Here is a 20,355-nt window from a genome sequence, read left to right as displayed (position 1 = left end):
GACTCGGGCCCAGACCCAGTCTCAGTCTAGGACCTGGACTCAGATAACATTTTCAGCATCAGAACCAGCTGATGGGACAGACTGAGACAAAATAAGGACTTTGCTGAGGAAGCAAGCTGATTAATTCTGACGTCATAATGATGGAATCCTTGTTCCAATTCGGTTGATTATGTCTTAGTTGATTATATCTTGTCAAAGCTGATTAATCGGTGATCACATCGATGGATCTGAACTTTTCGTGCCGAAGCTCATTTCAGCTGATTGAAAGCATCAGTGTGTTCTTACTTTTCCGGCTCTCCTCGTACATCTCCGCTGCAGTTCGGCTCAGCTCCAGACACCGATAATCATATTCGATCGATCCGCAGTTGATCAGTTTGTGGTCGCTTTGATCCACATCCTTCCTTCAGATTCACGAGCTCAGACTGCTCCACATTTCACTCACTTTTCCCGCCTCAGCTGCCGATCAATCAATCAGCTGATTCGTTGATGAAAGAGCGGGAAAAGTGTGAATAAATAAAACAGACCCAGAGAAAAACCGCGAAGATCCAGATCCAGCTTCAGCTCTCTAATCTCTCTCTGTGTCCCCCTCTGTCCTTCTCTCTCTCTCTCTCTCACTCTCTCTCCCCCTCTCTCTCTCTCACTCTCTCTCCCTCCCCCCCCCTCCCTCTCTCCCTCTCTCTTTCACTCTCTCTCCCCCCCCCCCCTCCCTCCCTCCCTCCCTCTCCCCATCTGGGGATTAAATAGAAACAGCTCAGTGTGTTAAAGGGCGGGAAGCTGAAAACGAATTAAAGGCAAAGAAAATAAAAATGGGACAGAGATGATGAAGATGATGATCTGTGTGGTCAGGTGATCTGGATCAGGGTTCCTGATGATCAGCAAGACCAGAAGTTCTGGTCCAAGACCAGGTGCGATCCTGGAGTCCAGCAGAGTCCAACACAGACCAACAGAGACCAGCAGAGACCGGTATTCTGGGTAAATATTAGAACAACAACAATTAAAGGCCGAAGAGGATGAAACATCAACCTTCACTGAGACGAAGGTGAAGCATTTCAGCTTTATTAGAGTGAAGAACACACAGTAATATGTTGGTCTAAATATTCATTTTCAAAACAAAGTCAAAAAGGACCTGACCTTTGACCTCATCCCCCCATTTCCTTCTTCAGCCCCTAATCTCCTTCACTGCTCCTCCTCCTCCTGTCCTTCCTATCTCCGTTTTTCCTCTTTCCTATTTTTTGTCCTCATTTCTGTGTTCCTCCTCGACCTCCATGGGCTCTTCATCCCCGAGCACACAAATCAATCTCTGACCCATCAGAGGCAGCAGTGTGTGTGTGTGTCACAAAGCTTCTACATTAAATCGTGCATAATCCAGGTCCATAATCCACCCCACCACAAACAGACACACACACACACAGTTAAAACATGATGTCTATTTAAACTTTCACGTTGCTAGTATAATAATAATCATAATAATTATTATGATTATTATCATTTATTTTTTGCATTTCTGGGTGATTTCCACTTGTTTTCTTGACATGTCCCATAATCCTCTCTGGCAGTTCGGGTTCGGGGTTCTACCCTCAGATAATGACCTCTGCTGCCTCCTGCTGGACAGACTGTGTTTTACACCCAGTGGCCAGCGAGAGGTCATGTGAGGTCATGTGATCTGTGCTCCCTCCAATCACCAGCTACACTCCAAGATGGTGACGTCACCAAGATCATCCGTCAGCTCCACACTGAGGCTGAACCCCCCCCACCCCATCATGACTCCTCCCTCTGAAGGTGGAGCTTCCTCCTTCCTTCCTGGTTCCACGCCCACTCACACACACACACACACACACTCACACTTCCTTCATCAGCCTCTTTCCTCCTTGCCTCTGTGAGAGAGGGAGGATGGTAGAGCGACACTAAGTCGTCACTGCTTTCACGCTGTAGTAAAGCTCCATTAGCTGCTGCAGCTACCTGCAGGCACACACACATTTATATACACACTCTTACACTGATACGCGTGCATACACTGCGCACGCGTGTTCCAGTGTATCAGTGTGTGTGTGTGTGTGTGTGTGTGTGAGTGATCTTCTACCTTTCAGCGCTTTGCATTTTTACCTGCAGTGGACCTCACGCACGCGCACACAATCACGATTCACGCACACGCAAACTCGCAGCACAGAAGGAGAGATCAATACGCCAAAAGACCGGAGAGGATTTAACGGCGGAGACCGGAGACCGGAGACCGGCGGACCGGAGGACCGACAGAATAATGAAGGTAACAGAACCGGTCTGTGTCTGCAGCGTTCTCAGAGCGTTTGGACCGACAGCGTTAGTTTCTCTGGCGGAACAAACGGCGCAGTCAGCACATTCACAACCCGAACAGGAGCCTGCCGGACCGGCCGCTGGTCCTCCGGAACCGACGAGCTGGTGCCTGTGCTTGTGACACCGTAAGACCACAGCTGTAAAGCAGCTGCTCCGGGATCAGTGTCAATGAACGGAGGTGATACCGTGCGTGTGCGTGCGCGCAGCTGGATCTGCGCTATAGAAGCTGCTCTTTGTCTCCTCCGTTTATCATGAAGGCAGCAGGAGGAGCCGTGATGGAGACCCCAACAGATCTGATCCGGGTTCTGTTGACTCAGGTGTTTCAGGTTGGGGGGGGGGTCTGTTAGAGGCCGGTGGGAGGTTCATTAGAGGCCAGTTTAAGGTGTATTAGAGACCGGCTGGAAGTTTATTAGAGGGCAGCTGGAGGTTTATTAGATGCTGCTTGGAGGTTCATTAGAGGCCGGCTGGAGGTTTCTTAGAGGCCAGCTGGAGGTTCATTAGAGGCCGGTTTAAGGTCTATTAGAGGCCGGCTGGAGGTTTCTTAGAGGCCAGCTGGAGGTTCATTAGAGGCCGGTTTAAGGTCTATTAGAGACCGGCTGGAGGTTTCTTAGAGGGCAGCTGGAGGTTCATTAGAGGCCAGTTTAAGGTGTATTAGAGACCGGCTGGAGGTTTCTTAGAGGCCAGCTGGAGGTTCATTAGAGGCCGGTTTAAGGTCTATTAGAGGCCAGCTGGAGGTTCATTAGAGGCCGGTTTAAGGTGTATTAGAGACCGGCTGGAAGTTTATTAGAGGGCAGCTGGAGGTTCATTAGAGGCCGGTTTAAGGTGTATTAGAGGCTGGCTGGAAGTTTATTAGAGACAGTTGGAGGTTTATTAGATGCTGCTTGGAGGTTCATTAGAGGCCGGCTGGAGGTTTCTTAGAGGGCAGCTGGAGGTTCATTAGAGGCCAGTTTAAGGTGTATTAGAGACCGGCTGGAAGTTTATTAGAGGCAGTTGGAGGTTTATTAGATGCTGCTTGGAGGTTCATTAGAGGCCGGTTGGAGGTTTCTTAGAGGGCAGCTGGAGGTTCATTAGAGGCCGGTTTAAGGTCTATTAGAGGCCGGCTGGAGGTTTCTTAGAGGGCAGCTAGAGTTTCATTAGAGGCCGGTTTAAGGTCTATTAGAGGCCAGCTGGAGGTTTCTTAGAGGGCAGCTGGAGGTTCATTAGAGGCCGGTTTAAGGTCTATTAGAGGCCAGTTTAAGGTGTATTAGAGACCGGCTGGAAGTTTATTAGAGGCTGGTTGGAGGTTCCTTAGAGGCCAGTTGGAGGGATCTGTTGGTCTCTTCAACAGCTCCACACTGAGTTTGGTCTGGACCTGCTCATTCTGTGAAGATCCTTGAATTAGGGGCAGGTCTGGTCTATAAAGGGGTCCATCTCTGATTCAAGCTAAGGTGCTAATGCCAAAGCTGATCTGCTGATCACGTGATCACAGCTGTCAGACTGGATGGAGGTTTTTAGACAAACACTAAATGTTTCTGATTTGTGTGATGTCAGTAACTAAAGCAATGGAATACCTTGAAAGGCTTCCAGTCATGCTAACATACTAACACGAGTCTCTCAGTGACCCCCATGCCCTGTCCAAGCCCAGGACTGTTTGTTTGTGTGTCTGTTTGTCTGGTTGTGTTTCTGCATATGTAGTTGTGTGTGTGTGTTAGCAGGGTATTGTCGTAAGGTTAATATTTATCAAGCGTTACAGCAGGTGACAGATTAGTGAACACACATAGACACACAAAGCAAACTCACACAGGAATGTAATGAAAGAACAAGTCAATACTGACAACAACAGAGCTGCTGACGCTGAAACACAACATGGAGGACAATGTGGTGAGTTCAGGATTGGGTCTGATCAGTCAGTCCAATACTGAGGCATCAGATGTGAGGATCTGGATCAGAGCTTTCAGTCCAGGGTCTTTCTCCTGACAACAGACCTCTGAAATGGAAGTCCAGCCTGGACAAAAGGTTCAGACATCGACACAGTCCAGTTCAGGATGAGTCCACCATCCCCTAAACTGCCTATCCAATCTGTGTGTGTCAGTCAGCACGTTGACATGCACAGTTAAACCGAGCTATGGTTATAACTCGATAAGGCCGTCTAATCGGACTTCTGTCCTTGTCCCAGTAAACAATTTATTTGTTGAAATCATGTCTCCTCCACTCCGATAGGTGGCGAGATAACCATAGGTGCACTCTTTCAATTTGCGGATATTTTTTTTCTGGTCATGAAATGTTTTTTTTTTTTATTATTATTTTTATTTACACATACCATTTACAAAATAATCATCGTTATAACCAGGGGATTAAATAATAATTACACAACAAAAATACAAGGACAAAACAAGGATGTACAGAGATAGAAACCAAAAAATTTGACAAAAAGCTGAATAAGACAAACGACTTTAGGCAACATTATCAGGAAACACAGCATCAACTTCCACTGCTATGCAGATGATACACAGCTGTACCTATCAATGAAGCCAAATGAAGTCACTCAGATAGTCAGACTGCAGGCATGTCTTGAAGACATAAAAGTCTGGATGACTGAAAATCTTTTACTTCTCAACTTTGACAAAACAGAAGTTATTGTACTCGGTCCTTAGCACCTCAGAAAAATACTATCTAATCATCTCATCAGTCTGGACGGCATCACTGTGGCTTCCAGCTCCACTGTAACCTTGGAGTAACTTTTGACCAGGACATGTCCTTTGTCCCTCACATAAAACAAGTTAGTCGGGCAGCTTTCTTCCACCTGAGAAACATTCGGAAAATCAGAAACATCCTTTCTCAGGATGATGCAGAAAAACTAGTCCATGCATTTGTAACTTCTAGGCTGGACTACTGTAACTCATTACTATCTGGATGTCCAAACAAATCTCTAAAAGGCCTTCAGTTAATTCAGAATGCTGCTGCACGAATATTAACAGGAACTAGGAAAAGAGATCACATCTCTCCTGTTAGCTGCTCTTCATTGGCTGCCAGTAAAATATAGAGTAGAATTCAAAATCCTTCTTTTAACGTATAAAGCTCTTAATGGCCAAGTTCCATCACATCTCAGAGAGCTCATAGTTCCTTACTGTCCTAGCAGGCCACTCCGCTCTCTAGATGGAGGTTTACTTGTGGTTCCTAGAGTCTCCAAGAGTAAATCTGGAGGCAGATCGTTCAGTTATCAGGCATCGGTCCGGGGGGCGGACTCTTTAGTAATTTGCAAGACCAGGCTTAAAACTTTCCTGTATGACAGAGCTGATAGTTAAAAAGTCCTCTACTCTTTAGCTATGCTGCTGTAGGCCGAGGCTGCTGGGGGAAGGACTGAGCTTCTCTCTCTCTCCCTCTCTCCCTGTCACCCTCTCTCCCCCTCTCCCTCTTTCTCTCTCCCTCCCTCCTTACATGCGTTGATAAGTACCATCCTTCTTAAAAAACACAGTTTCTCCCAGTTCTAAGCATTCATACTACATTTACTAACCATGTTCTGCCAAAGTCTCTGTCTCTCCCAGTTCCTCTCCTCATCCTGCAGGTGGTGACTCATCTCCATCCCATGTTCCTGCAACACCTGCTGGTCCCATATAGCATGAATTCTGTACCACAGCTCAACTCCATGAACTTCATGCAGCAACATGTTGCTGCCTACACCCCCCCCCCTCCAATGCCTATCTCTCTCTCTCTCTCCCACTCTCAACCCAACCTATCGAGGCAGATGGCCGCCCCCCCTCAGCCTGGTTCTGCTTGAGGTTTCTGCCTATTAAAGGAAGTTTTTCTTTGCCACTGTTGCCAAGTGCTTGCTCATCGGGGGATCTGTTGGGTCTCTTTAAATAATTTTATAAAGAGTTTGGTCTAGACCTGCTCTATATGTAAAGTGCCTTGATGTAACTTTGTTATGATTTGGCGCTATACAAATAAATCTGATTTGATTTGATTTCATTTGACTTGCGGGCAACGGGCTGCCACCAACTGACAAATGACGTCAAATGACACAACAGAGGTGGAAAGAAAAAAGACAGTGGAGCTAGAAAGTTAGCGATTTAGAGGTAAACTGGCACGACGATGGACAACCACCTTCTAAATTTGTACATAACTTCGCAATGTTAGGTTTTGTCTGACTGCCTACGTTTCCATTTACGTTTTAAATGCCGTTCTTAACTTAACTTAAGCACATGCGCAGATCACCTCCTCCACCTCCAGTTCGACTATCGGTATACATGCAGCAGCAGATTGACCTTCAATCTCATTATCTGGGTGTGTTAGTCCATGTTTACGTGTACTTTAAAAGTCCAGTTTTGGTCAGACAGATGCTATCATTTGTTTTTTTTTAGGTGTCGTAAATGTGCTTAGTGTCTGTGTGTGCAATGTGTTGGCGATGAGAGCGATGACTCTGATTCTGGTTGGTTAGTTAACATCTGTTATCATAGAGAACAGTTGGACCAGCACAGACCAGTTAACTGGCACAAGGCATGCTGGAAAACTCATCAGAATAAAAGAGCTTTCATATTTAGTCAATCACAGACTGTGGGAGGAGCCTTATCAGCTTTCCACAATAAGACAAACTTCAAGTTAATAAATTACAGAAGTTTTTTCTTAATACATTATTTAAACACTTCACACACACCTGTAGCCCGTCCCCTCCCTGAACACACTGTACTCTGACCCCCTTATCAGAGAGAGGGAGGGGGCAAGAGACATAGACAGAAAGTTTACAGAGAAAAGAGAAAGAAAAACAAAGGGATTGTATGAAATAACACGAGAGGACACACACACAATGCATTAAAAGTATTTTATTTTGATGGTCACAGGGTGACAGACAGGAAGAGGCAGAGAGAGAGAATGGGAACGCTGAGCTATTATGAGTACGACTGTTATGACACTTCCTGTGTGAGGCTCCGCCTCCATTCATTGAAGGCATTCAAATATTACCTTATCACCTTGTTTCCTCACCTCACCTATCCTTTAACCATCTCCTTTTAGGGACTTTCCTTTCCCTTGTTTTCTTCCAAGGAAGCCTTCTAACCTGCATCAGACTTTGGTTTATTTCTGACTTAGTAATTCACAAATGTTCCTCCATATTTAATGTACCACAACTATCAGCTTGAGTGTGTGTCTGTGTAATAAGTGTGTATTTCCCAGTAGGTATGATTGTATCCATGAAAGAGTGTCAGTGGTTTAGTCTGTGTGTGGCTCCCTGTTGTCTGCCACCATCTGCTGCTCTCAGAATGAAGCACAAAGTCGATGAGTTGATGTAGAAATTGATCCCAACAGGAAACAGGAAACAGTTCTCTGCTGATTAAACAGTTTCCTGTTGCTAGCAGATGAATTAGAGTAAAACCAGGACGTTAGACAAACGTCCTGTTAAGTTTGTTAACTTAGGAACCTACGAGGTTGGCAGCTGTGGAGACAAGGAAGCTTCATGTTTAGGTAGGGAGCATGTTGGAATGTGTCCTAGTTCAGCAAGAATTAAAAGAGATGTCTAATTAGCATGCAAGAAGGAATGATCGGTAGCAGGTAGTAGGTAATGCACTTCCATATGAAGAAGCAAAACTTAGAACAAGAAGGTGCAGATGGGTGTGATCATGAAGGTGTTTGAGATCAAGTGATGACAGCAGAGAAGGGAGCCGCTCAAATTTTTTGTTGTGTGATCAGCAGATGAACGAGGTGTGTCACTGACCCATTACCTGTCTCTTCCTGTCTGCAGTTCGGCCGCCATGTCTAAAGCGACAGTGAAGAAGCTGCATTGGCGCTCCAAGGTAACAACACACTTACCTGGCTATCCAAAGGTGTGTGAAGGTCATCTGACTCTCTCTGCCAACAGGTGCAGGAGGGTTTCGTCCCGCTGGGGGGGGGCTCGGGAGAGCTGGGTCTGGCTATCGGGGGTGGAGCCGACTACGGCGAGTTCCCATTTGTCACAACTGCCCCTGGGGGTGGGGCCACGGTGGGCGATATCATCTTAGAGATTGGGGGAACACCCGTGTTAGGGATGACCCTCGGTGATGTCAGAGGAGTCCTCAACTCCTGTCCTCATCCAATCAGGATCAAGACTGTCTCCCCAGGTAACTCTAGAGTTAATCCACAGGTAGTCTGAACAGCATTGCACTGACCGCACCCCTTTATAACAAGCATCACAACGACTCCTTCCTTTGCTGACAAGCGTCACACTGACTCGACCTCTTTATGTTCTTATTATGTCACTAATAGGCAAAGGGCGGGTTAGACCTGTGGATAAAAGTGATCAATTGAATTTCTGATCAGCAGGATCAGATAATTGTGTAGTGACCTCAGTGTTGCCGGTGTGACACTGTACTGCTGGATGACATCACTGTGACCACACTGTTTCAGGATCGTCCCTCTGTAAGGACCTCAGGTTGTACCTCAGTAAGTGTTTCACTCCGGGCTCCATGGACAGTCAACTGCAGCAGCTGATCAGAGAGAACCTGTACCTGCGCGCTGTGCCCTGTACGACACACACGCACACAGACACACACACACACAAGTGAGCGTCTCTATTGGCCTGTGTGATGACACCTCGGTTGCCCCGCCCTCTGCAGGTACAACCCGGCAGCCTCGAGACGGGGAGATCTCAGGTGTGGACTACAACTTTGTGTCCATCGAGGAGTTTTTCTCTCTGGAGGAATCTGGAGCTCTGCTGGAGAGCGGGAAGTTCAAAGGTACCACAACACAACCAGCTGTGTGTGTTTGTCTGTGTTTCACTGTAACATAGACAGAATAAACTGCTTCTCAAATTATCAATGTTGAGATCGTGTTTTCAGATACTTCAAAACATGAGTTGCAAGAGCAATAACAGAGAGCAACCAAAAACAGCAGTGTCAATAATGACAGCAAAAACAATAACAACAGCGTCAATAAAAACAACATTTACACTTACAAACCTGAATGAATGAATAATGAATGATGAATGAATGAGTTACTGACTTTTGATTGTTCAGATTGTATTGATAAATATTATTGATGACTTGTTGACGAACTCAGATTGATTTTATGTCACAGATGTGTTCTGTGTTCACTGTTGCCATGGTTACAAAGTTTAACAGTGTGTGTCAACTGTTTGTCGGGTGTATGTTGTGTTCCCATTGTGCTACTGATCAACTGTGTCCCTGGTCTCCATTCAATGACAGGGAACTACTATGGGACGCCCCGCCCCGTCCACATCGGTCCGGAGAGTCCACCAATCACATACCAGGAGCATCGGAACCTGCTGAGGAACTTCAGGACCAGAAGCAAGAGCCTGAGCAACCTGGAGAAAGCTGTGGAGGAGGGGGGGGACAGTGAGGAGGACAGTGGACTGTCAGGTGGGGGGACAGTGAGGAGGACAGTGGACTGTCGGGAGGGGGGACAGTGAGGAGGACAGTGGACTGTCAGGTGGGGGGACAGTGAGGAGGACAGTGAGATAGCCTCATTCCCTTTCTCTCTATCAGCAGGTTCGGCTGGAGCCCCGCCCACCATGTTGCCACTCAGCCAGTCATGGGAGTCAACGGTGGGGAGTCCAGAAGGGATGGAGAACGGGGGAGGAAGAGGAAGGGGAAGAGGAAGGGGTGGGGCCCTGCCTCAAAACTGGGAGTTGGCCTACAGTGAATCAGGAGAGCCGTATTATATCGAGTGAGTCACTGATCAATGATCAGTAATCACATCATTGAACAATGATCAGGATGATCTTAACCTGTGACCTGTGATGATGATGATGATGATGAAGATGATGATGGTGGTGATGATGATGATGATGATGATGGTGGTGATGATGATGATGATGGTGGTGATGATGATGATGGTCGTGGTGATGATGAAGATGATGATGGTGGTGATGATGATGATGGTGGTGATGATGATGATGATGATGGTGGTGATGATGATGATGATGGTCGTGGTGATGATGAAGATGATGATGGTGGTGATGATGATGATGATGGTCGTGGTGATGATGATGATGATGATGGTGGTGGTGATGATGATGATGATGATGGTCGTGGTGATGATGAAGATGATGATGGTGGTGATGATGATGATGATGAAGATGATGGTGGTGATGATGATGATGATGATGATGGTCGTGGTGATGAAGATGATGATGGTGGTGATGATGATGATGATGGTGATGGTGATGATGATGGTGATGGTGATGATGATGAAGATGATGATGGTGGTGATGATGATGATGATGATGATGGTCGTGGTGATGATGAAGATGATGATGGTGGTGGTGATGATGAAGATGATGATGGTGGTGATGATAAAGATGATGATGGTGGTGATGATGATGATGATGATGATGATGATGGTCATGGTGATGATGAAGATGATGATGGTGGTGATGATGATGATGATGATGGTGGTGGTGATGAAGATGATGATGATGGTGGTGGTGGTGATGATGAAGATTGTAATGGCTTTTTTCTTTCTCAGTCATAAATCAAAGACGACCAGTTGGCTGGATCCTCGAACTCAGAGCAAAGAGACAACATCCTGTACAGAGCGTGAGTCTGTCAGCCAATCAGATTCAGTGACTGATTTGTTCATTTCAGTTATACTTCCTGTTTGGCTGCTACTGTATAAGATTTTTAAATCATGATAAATCATAGAAAAATCTGATGACTCCTTTATATTCTGTTGTCCCAGTCCCAGAGTTCACGGAGCAGCCCAGTCAGCTCAGAGGTTATTCCATTCACACCCGGCTGTCCAAAGGTCCCCGAGGTTTTGGCTTCAACATTGTTGGAGGAAGTCGACCCCGCGAGTTTCTCCAGGTGTACAGTGTCACACCTGGAGGACCACCAGCCCTCAATACAGGTACAGGTTCTGTAGTTCCTGTCCTGTCACTGGACGGCTATGATCAGTCAGGTATTTATTGTTGTTGCCATGACAACAGAGATAAAAAATCTCCCTCATCAGTCTGGAGGATTATGTTTCACCTCTAATCCACACACACACACTAACACACACAGCCTCCTTTCCCTCCCATACTGACAGACATGCTCACAGGCACTGAGGGTAAAACACACACACAAACGTACACAAACACACAGTTCAACACCAGAGAAACATTAAAATGAATCTAGATGAATTTGATCAGTGTACAATCTGAACTCACAGTACTTGTTGTTGTGTTGTTGTTTGGAACAGGAAAAGTTTGGTTTGATTCCAGTGAAGAACATTTGTTCTCTAACAGTTGTTCAGCTTGTGGTTGCGTGTGTCCTCCAGCCGACATCCTGGTCTACATCAATGACTGCTGTGTTCTGGGCCGGTCCCATAAAGACGTGGTGGAGATGCTGAAGGCAGTTCCGATGGGTCAGAGTGTGGATGTGGTCCTGAGACGAGGCTACCCGATGCTCTACAACCCTGATGGCTGCCCCAAACAGAGTCTGGACACGGTACGATGCCAACCGGACCGAACGCTTCTTCACCGTCTTCTGACCAACACCGCAACCACTAACTGTGTGTCTGACTCCACCCACAGCCGCAGACCCCTGTTGAGCCCTCCAACCCTGCTACAGTGAGCCGAGGCCTGACACACCTCACATACAGCTGCACGCTGGACACCAACGGCAGCATACCAGGTCGCTCTACGCCATTCAACTCACAAGTGGACATGAGGCTGGGTTGGGGGGGGTGGGGGGGTTACAGTAAGGACCAATGAAATCAAGTTCAGGGTAGTTTTACCCACCAACTCATCTCTACGCTCCACTATCCCACTGTTAGTACAGACACCTGAACTCACCACTGATTATCAGCTGATCATCTGTCAATCTCAGCTCATGTGTTTTACCCCAGGATTGGGACAACCCCTGCCCTCCTACGTTGCTCAGCCAGTGTCGAATGGGCTGACAGGTCCACCCACCACCACGTCCTCTGACCCTCCGCTGGGTCCTCCACCACCTCGAGACAGGACAGCAGCCAATCACAGTGACTCTGATGGCGGCTTGTCCAATGCTGGAACTCGAAGGTCAGTGTTCATATTAGCAGGATTAGAAGTGATGTTTTCTAACCTTAAATCAAACTCCGCCTCCTCGTCCTCAGATCTTCCCTGATTCGCTACAACAGCAGCACGCTCCCTGCCCTCTCCTCATCCTCCCTCCTCCACCACCAGAGCTCCAAGTCCTCAGAGAGCGATTTGTCCTCGTCAACGCTGCCCATCTCCTCATCCACACTGCCCATTACCTCCTTGTCTTCGCACACTCTGTCCAAACTGCCCCTGTCTCAGCCAGAGACGAGCCTCCTCCAGAACTCCACCAATTCTACCAAACCCACACAGTCCGCAGCGCCACCTGTGCAACGCCCGCCGATGCCACAAACCTCTCTTGCCTTGGCTTCACCCAGAGATGTCCCCCCTTGCGGTTTTAACGGGTGTCCTGCCAGTCACCAGGCAATCCCCCCAGCCTCCAGAGGGAACCCAGGACTTGTGCTCACACTCGGAGCACCAATGTCAGCCCCTGGGAGGGAGTTGGTGCCAGTGGCCCTGGGACGTCGCGAAGGAGGGGGGCTGGGGTTCAGTGTGACCGCAGGGGGGCAGGGGGGGCAGCTGGCAGTGGTGAGGCGAGTCTGGGACCGTAGGCAGTGCCCGTCACTGCAGCCGGGGGACGCCATTGTGAAGATCAACGGCTCCGACATCCAGAGCCTCAGCTTCTCCCAGGTAAGTATTACCATGGGCTGTGATTGGTCTGTCTGAACTTATCAGACCAGATTCAGGAACTGGTCAGACCAGAAGGTCCAGCAAACCTAATGTGTAGACTTGTGAAACAGGTTATCGGTTTGAGGTTAACAGGCTGGCTGGTGAGGTGGGCAGCTGAGTCATATCTCATAATTCTGGTCTGACACATCCAAGCCTGTTCTTCTTGGTCAACTCTAACATCAGGATGGAAAGCCTGCAGGATAAGCATTTGGGATCAGGATCCGGACTCATTAGAACTCTGTTATGGGTAGATTAGAAACAATAATGAGTGTGTTTGTCGTTCAGGTCCAGAGAGTCCTGCAGGAGCACACCAAACAAGGAGAGGTAGTTCTCCTGGTCTACAGAGGAGGTACGGCTGAACACACCTTTACCGTGACTCCCCCAGTCATGTATCCACCTTCATCATCAGGATTTTCTGTCTCCTCTTCCTCCTGCAGGTCCTGTCACCTCCCCTGTCATCACCCCCAACCTCTACAAGCCCTTCCCCTCCCCTCACAGTGGGTCTGCCCCCACTTCTTCACAGCCCCCTACTTCAGCTGACCTGTCCTCAGGGTCCTCAGTGGGGGATGTCCCCCCGTTCAGCCAGGCTGGCTTAGCTCTGGACAGCCCCCAACAGGGCGATGTTCTGGTTTCAGGGAACCACCAAGGTAAAGTAGGGCTGAACCAGGAGCAGGATTCAATCTGCAGGATGCGGTCTCCCCCAGCCCTCAGTCTGAATCCTCTGTGTCCTCCAGGGCCCCCTCCAGCCCAGACACCTAACGGGGGCCCCCCCTCCACCCTCATCCAAAGTACCAGCTTCCTGGACTCAGTTCCTGTCACCCTGACATTGGAGCCTCGTGATTTGCTGGGAATGGAGGACAGTGCTGGCCCCACCCCACCACACAAAGGGAGTGGAGCTGCAGCAGCAGTCACCAAGGATGGGAGGGGCATAGGGAAGACGGTGGAGGTGGAGCTAAGGAGGCGTCTGGGGGAGGGTTTTGGGTTTGTCATCGCCTCTCAGGAAGTGACCAACGGCGGTGAGTGAGTGAACCGTTACACACAATATGTTGAATCACATAACCTCAACAGACGCACAAATTTGGAGATCTGGACCAGGACAGACCAGGTCCTTTAAATCCTGGGACATCCCCCTACTTGTTATCAGCTCTTTCTTAGCCACGCCCCCTCCCCCAATTGCCTAACCCCCCTAACCCTATAGCTCAGTCAGCCTCGCTCAACTGCTTCCACAACAAGAGGGAGTGAGGGAGAGAGATTGAGAGAGAGAGAGAGAGACAGACAGACAGACGGACAGACAGACAGACAGACAGACAGACAGACAGACATCCAATCTTTTTGTCTCTTGTCCATCATGTTGGACCGACTGCAGTCGGCTCTGAAGACCATCAAGAACACAAAATGTAAGTCACTGAATGTGTGTGTGTGTCTTCAAGATGGAGTACACACTGAGTGCTTTAATATCCAACATGTGTTGATGAAAAGAAACAGAGATTGACCGAACCCCTAACCTTCCCTCCTTCCCTCCTTCCTTTCTCCCTTCTCAGCTCTTATCAGTTCTTAGGAATGTTTGGAATATTTTGCCCTCATTCAAACTTGTGTCTGTGTGTGTGTCTCTCTGTCTGTATGGTTCTGGTCTTCCTAACCCTATCTGGTCTTTATCCTGTTGATGTAAGTCCTGCTGAGTCCAGTTCAGATCAGGCCACATGTTGGTTTCCAGGCGAGCAGGACCAGCTCTCTGGTCTTTATGTAGGCCTGGTGGATCTGGACCTGAACTCTCTGGTCTTTACTCTGATGGATCCTAAACTAAAGGTGGGATTAATACTGATTGGCTGCTCTCTGCCCCCCCAGGCCCCTCCCTCATGTCCCATCGCTTTGTGACGGTTCGCCGTGGCAGCCCGGCGGCTCGGAGCGGACTGATCCGACCTGGAGACCAGCTGGATGCTGTGGAGACCAGACCTGTTACCGGACTGCAGCACAGAGACCTGGCCCAGATCCTGAGGAGGGCTGGAGACACACTGAGACTGAGTGTCACACACACAAACCGTACGACACACAACCACAGACACACACACATACAGTGTGTGACACAAAGACACATGATGATGATGAAGACTGCTTTTACTTGTCTCCTCATCTCCCACTGATGAGCAGGAACATTGCGGAACTGACCAGTTTAACTTTATCTTCAGCCTTTCAAGACTGCAGTTATTAAACCTCTCCTCAGAATCCTGATCCTGATCCAGATGTTTGGGCTGTTTATGGACTTGTATCTAACCTCCCTTTCACTTCTTGTTTGCCTGTTTGAAGAGCCTCAGTCAGGCTTTAGAGTCCATCACAGAAACAGCTCCGGTAAAAGTTAGTCCTGTGTCCTGTTAGATCTTTACGCTGCTTCTGACACCACAGACCATAATATTCTATTACAAAAGCTGAAACAGGGAATTCAATCAGAGGAGCTGCACTAAGTTGGTTCAAATCATACTTATCAATATTATCTGGAAGCATAGCATCAAGTTTCACTGTTATGCAGATGATACTCAGTTCTATTCGTCAATCAAGCCGACTGAAACTGATTTCATTTGATTTGATTTGTCCCCTGCCCAGACTTTTCCTCTGTGTCTGAAGGAGTTGACCTTGACGTTAACGGCCGTCTGATCAAAGGAGTCAGAGGGAGGTCAAAGGTCAGACTCATTTTCTTTACTATTTATTTCCTGTACATATATTTCCTCCAGACTGCGCAGAACTAGAACAGACTAAACCAGAACAGACCCAGTCTTCTCCTCGTCTCTGTCCCTCAGGAGGAATCCAGGTTCTACAGTGTGGATCTGGAACGAGGTCCAACAGGGTTCGGGTTCTCTCTGAGGGGGGGCAGTGAGTACAACATGGGACTGTATGTCCTCGGTCTGATGGAGGGGGGGCCGGCCCAACGCAGCAGCAAGATCCAGGTACACACACACAGACATACATATTAGGGTCCAGGTGGTCCTGATGGACGGTTCATGTACTGTGGTAGCTCAACCGTTGGTAATGCTAGGTCTGGACCAGCAACTCAGGTGTTTTATTGTCTTCATGACTCAGACTTGCTGGGCCACCGTACTTTAATTTATATAGATATAAAAACAGTTCCCAGACGTTGTCAGAGAAACTTCCTGTAGATGTTTCACTATAAAAGCCTTTCAGAATCGTTGCCTGTGAGCTGCAGGTTGACCTTTAATTTGAAGACTCAGAGCAGGAAACGGATCCCCTGTGTTGACGTTGTGTTTAAAGTTGTGTTTAACGATGTGTTACCTGTTCAGGTTTCGGACCAGCTAGTGGAGATAAATGGCGACAGCACGGTGGGGATGACGCACAGTCAGGCCGTGGAGCAGATCCGGAGAGGAGGACACCGAATCCACCTGGTCCTGAAGAAGGGAAACGGATATGTGCCAGACTATGGTGAGGCTACAAACTGGCCCACTTCCTGTTCACACCACAGATCATTGACAGCACAACATTAGGTCACACAAAGAGGAAAGTTTTACTGCGTTTGATTAACTCTTGATTAAAAAAAAAAAAAAAACGTCCTGCAGCTTAACCACGAGGACACTGATCAGAGAAGTCCTGATCCACAACCAGACCCCTTTTTCAGCTTTAATGCGAGTGCTTTTCAGCATAAGAGCACAGGAGACGTCTGAATGCTTCAGAAACATGTCCGCTTAAAAAAAGTAACCAGTTCAGTTTATTAGTGTATCTTTTACAGCCGTGTCACTTCCTGTATCTGAAACCTTTAGATCAGTGCTTCTCAATTATTTTCTGTTACGCCCCCCTAGGAAGAAGAAAATATTTTGTGCATCCCTCCACCCCCACTCTCTGCCACGACTATAAATAGTACCAATTGTCTATAAAACTGTTATAAGTACACCACTGCATAACATTGTATTCTTATTATCATTATCTCCGTCTCTCTTTTCATCCCTGTTAAATATTTTTTCATGTTGTCTCTTGAGGGTTTGTTCACTGCACTTCATATCTCCTGCTCTGTGCTGTGCATGCTTGGTGCATAAAAACTCTACTAATACTCCCTGCGCACACTCTGACATTGAGAGCGCCTCTACTGTAGTGGAGGTGCATGTTCCGCGGGGTCACACACGCCCCCTCTCTGCATCGCACTGCACCCCCCAGGGGGGCGTGCCCCACTATTTGAGACGTACTGCTTTAGATGGCCCTCCAAGACTCAGGGACTCAAATGTTCTACCTTCTCTGGTTTGGGGTCTCATTGTCTGACTTCCTGTTTCACCCTCTCCTTCCTTTCTGCTGTACTTCCTGCTGCCTTCCTCCTCCTCTCCTTCCTCAGTGGAGCTGTCCAGCCTGTCTCTCTGTATGACCAACTCCAAACAGGGCGAACCCTGTTTCTACGTCATTGGACGCACGGAAAATTTGCGGTCGGTAACTTTCTGCTTCTCTTCTGGTTTCCTTCACTTCCTTCATTCTTCTCCTGTCATTTCATCATCCTTCCTCCTTCTTCATCATCATCATCCCTTCATCAGCTGCTTGTGCTCAACAAAACATCAATTCCATGAACACACTAATATGTAGCTGACCGTGGTGTGTGAACATGATGCATTATAAGATGTTAATAACATTAATTATATCCTTAACGTGTCATTAAATCCAGTCAATGTTATAAACAGCCTTAATGTTAGTGTGTGTAGTTATAGTTAACGTGTTTTTAACGTGTTACTAATCAGGTAACCATTGAGGTTAATAATAACATGCTTATAACAGTAGTTTCTCTTATTATTATGATGATGATGATGATGATTATTATTATTACATTCATTATTGGAGTCAAACTTTATTAACCATCTGATGAGGCACAGAGGGGGCGTGTCCTGAGGGTCTCACCTGACAGACACATTAACACTCTTCTTCTCTGTGCATCAGGCCCTGAGGAAGGAGCCCTCCCCCCTCCCACCTCTTCACTCACAGAGGAGCAGGATATGGATATGGTAACCATGACAACTGCCTCCATCAACCAACATTGGAGAGGAGGAGGAGGAGGAGGAGGAGGAGAGAGGAGGAGGAGGAGAAAGGGAGAAACCAAACGAAGATCAGAAAGTGGACCTCCTGAGCTCGACCTGGACCTTGTGGAGAAGGAGACAAGGGAGGAGATTAGAAGGGAAGAGGAGAGGAGGTGGCGACAGGAAGAACTGAAGGATGAGAGGAGGGTGAAGAAGGATGAAGAAGAGGAGAGGAAGAGGAGGAATCAGAGCAAGAAGCCAGATGACCAGAAGGAGCGGGGGGGGCAGAGCTGGAGTTTACCCAGGAACGGTGCTCGATCCCAGGACACGTCGCCGCCGGCAGAGGGATGGGAGGATTTAGGAGGAGTGAGGGAGATGAAGAGGAGGAGCAAGATGAAGAGCAGGAGGAAGGAGGGAGACAACAGAAACAACACCACCACCAGCCACGCAAAGCATCTTGGGAGCACAGCTTCAGCTCAGAGAGCAGCATTCTCCTTCCTCATGCCAATGGACAACAGTGGTGACGAGCGCCAGCAACTTTCTGAGATCGAATCAGCTGCCAGCCTCTCAGAGGTCAGCCTATCAGCTGCCAGCAATGCTACAACGGGGTGGAGGGAGGAATCTTTGTGGGACAGAGGTGAGTCACCATGGCAACAAAGGAACACCCCAGGCCCCTGGCTGAAGCCCAGTCCACAGAGACTGACACAAGTTCTGACTAGTCAACTCAGTGGGCGGGAACTCACAGCGAGGCTCTCTCTCTGACTGGCCAGCAGTGATGAGGATTAATGTCTTTTTTCACTGAATTCTTTTTTTAATTGGCTAATTGATAAGGGCTTTCTTTGATTGGCCAACTGAGAGTTCATGTTAACAGACAACTCTTTCTGATTGGACGATAAGACACAAGAAGACAAGGGCTTGTTTCTAAATGGCATGGTGGGTTTTGAGGAAATCTTATTGGCCAGTCATGAAACAGCTTTACCCATCATCCCTCACTGAGCCCTGTATCGCAAAGGTCAGCTCTGGTAAATCCGGACCAGAGTCAGGGCCAAGAGGTCTGGTGACCCAGAGCAAGGTGGACTGAGCTTGGTCATGTTCTCGGTCCACGTCGCCTTCATCATCCTCATCTAACTTTAAATCATATGCAAACCTTCAATCCAGACTCCCTGAGACCTGGACTGTGTGTGTAATCTGAGCATGTGAATATCAATGGAATGATTTTTTATTTTTATAAGCTACAACATGTAAACATGTAAAGGCTCAATGACACTTATTGTGTATTGATTATTATTATTGTTAGAGAGTAAACCTGATGATCAATTTGCTTGCTTGCTTGAAAATGAAAAAAAAAAAGACTTGGTGATGTAATAGAGCCATAAACACATGCACATACATCGCAATGGCAGCATGGTCATTGGTATGGATGGCTCATTTCTAATGCAACAATGATGGTGGATGAGGCCAACATGCCCGACGACCTGCAGCTCTGGAACAAGTGCCTCGTTTTCTTTTCAGCCTTTGTCCTTGAACTGACACTAAGGCTGCAGACTCCCCCACCCCAATCTGACCCCCGAGCCTCCCCCTACCCCCCGTTTGTGCCTCATTGTTTCAGGATCAGCATCAATAAACCAAACGGAGCCTCAGCAGTCTGTTCTGGTCTCTGTTCACTGTTCAAGAAAACTTTATTAATAAAGAGCCAATGATCAACTGATCAATCTCTTTATTTATTGTTGTGTCTGCGACGTTTCAACCTGACGAGCTGAGACCTTGTTGTGTGTCTCTCAAGTTCCTGCTGCTGACATTTGTACCCAGAATGCACCTGTAGTGCTGGTGTTTGATTTGTGCTACAGAGTGTGTTGGGCATTCACTAACAAAACAGACAACTGAACCCGAACCGGAGCCAGACCAGAACCGAGTGTGGGACCAGAAAACACACACTGTCAGGTCTGAGATCCCAGATCAGGATCACCTCCAGATGAAGACCAGGTCCTGATGATTCCATGAGCACTCTGATCCACATAAAGATAAAGACCATGTCTCCTTCAGTCAATGGGTGGTCTGGCTCTAGAGAGGGAGGAGCCGGGGGCCTTCAGTTGTTGCCTCATAGTCCCCGAGTCTGGACTCGGACTGGGATCCATGTGATGAAAGAAAAACCACTAGAGTCCAGAGTCTGTTCAGACTGTGGTCTGTTCTCAACGTCTGTCGGCCTTGTACTGTGTGTGTGTGTGTGTGTGTGAGTATTGTGGTTGTTTATCTGCTGTCACCTCAGCGCCATCACAGAGAGAGAGAGTCAGTGGTAGAGAGCGGTAGACGGTGTATGGCCGGCCTCAGACTAACCGTTCTGCTCCCTTTTCCTTCCTT

At 47.7% G+C, this 20,355-nt stretch overlaps 1 protein-coding gene across 5 annotated transcripts; it reads left to right on the top strand.

Annotated features, from left to right (window-relative positions):
* Positions 1-1,887: 1,887 nt before the first annotated feature.
* Positions 1,888-19,687, top strand: magixa (MAGI family member, X-linked a). Of its 5 annotated transcripts, XM_029507332.1 has the most exons (21): positions 7,645-7,746; positions 8,024-8,075; positions 8,141-8,378; positions 8,665-8,781; positions 8,874-8,993; positions 9,462-9,635; positions 9,762-9,942; positions 10,744-10,814; positions 10,957-11,124; positions 11,536-11,705; positions 11,792-11,891; positions 12,106-12,277; positions 12,352-12,964; positions 13,289-13,352; positions 13,441-13,650; positions 13,738-14,019; positions 14,849-15,043; positions 15,602-15,678; positions 15,796-15,942; positions 16,294-16,432; positions 17,921-19,687. In XM_029507332.1, exons 1-21 carry the CDS (start codon positions 7,739-7,741, stop codon positions 18,757-18,759), a joined length of 4,137 nt encoding a protein of 1,378 aa, XP_029363192.1. In that variant the 5' UTR covers positions 7,645-7,738; the 3' UTR covers positions 18,760-19,687. The 5 variants fall into 5 exon arrangements, with proteins under 5 accessions (XP_029363191.1, XP_029363193.1, XP_029363192.1 ...); XM_029507331.1 differs by lacking the exon at positions 7,645-7,746 and adding an exon at positions 1,888-2,263 and having other exon boundaries at positions 13,441-14,019; XM_029507330.1 differs by having other exon boundaries at positions 9,765-9,942; positions 13,441-14,019.
* The last annotated feature ends 668 nt before the right edge of the window (positions 19,688-20,355 follow it).

Source organism: Echeneis naucrates, chromosome 7 (genome assembly GCF_900963305.1).
Source record: "Echeneis naucrates chromosome 7, fEcheNa1.1, whole genome shotgun sequence".
Classification (NCBI taxonomy): domain Eukaryota; kingdom Metazoa; phylum Chordata; class Actinopteri; order Carangiformes; family Echeneidae; genus Echeneis; species Echeneis naucrates.
The sequence above is the reverse complement of the archived record's forward strand: the minus strand, read 5'-3'. Positions and strand labels throughout refer to the sequence as shown.

Bases quoted from the DNA above. Each gene is read 5' to 3' on its own strand.
- magixa (XM_029507329.1), top strand. The intron at 10,815-10,956 runs GTGAGTCTGTCA...CTGTTGTCCCAG, and splicing joins GACAACATCCTGTACAGAGC to TCCCAGAGTTCACGGAGCAG. The intron at 11,706-11,791 runs GTACGATGCCAA...CTCCACCCACAG, and splicing joins CCAAACAGAGTCTGGACACG to CCGCAGACCCCTGTTGAGCC.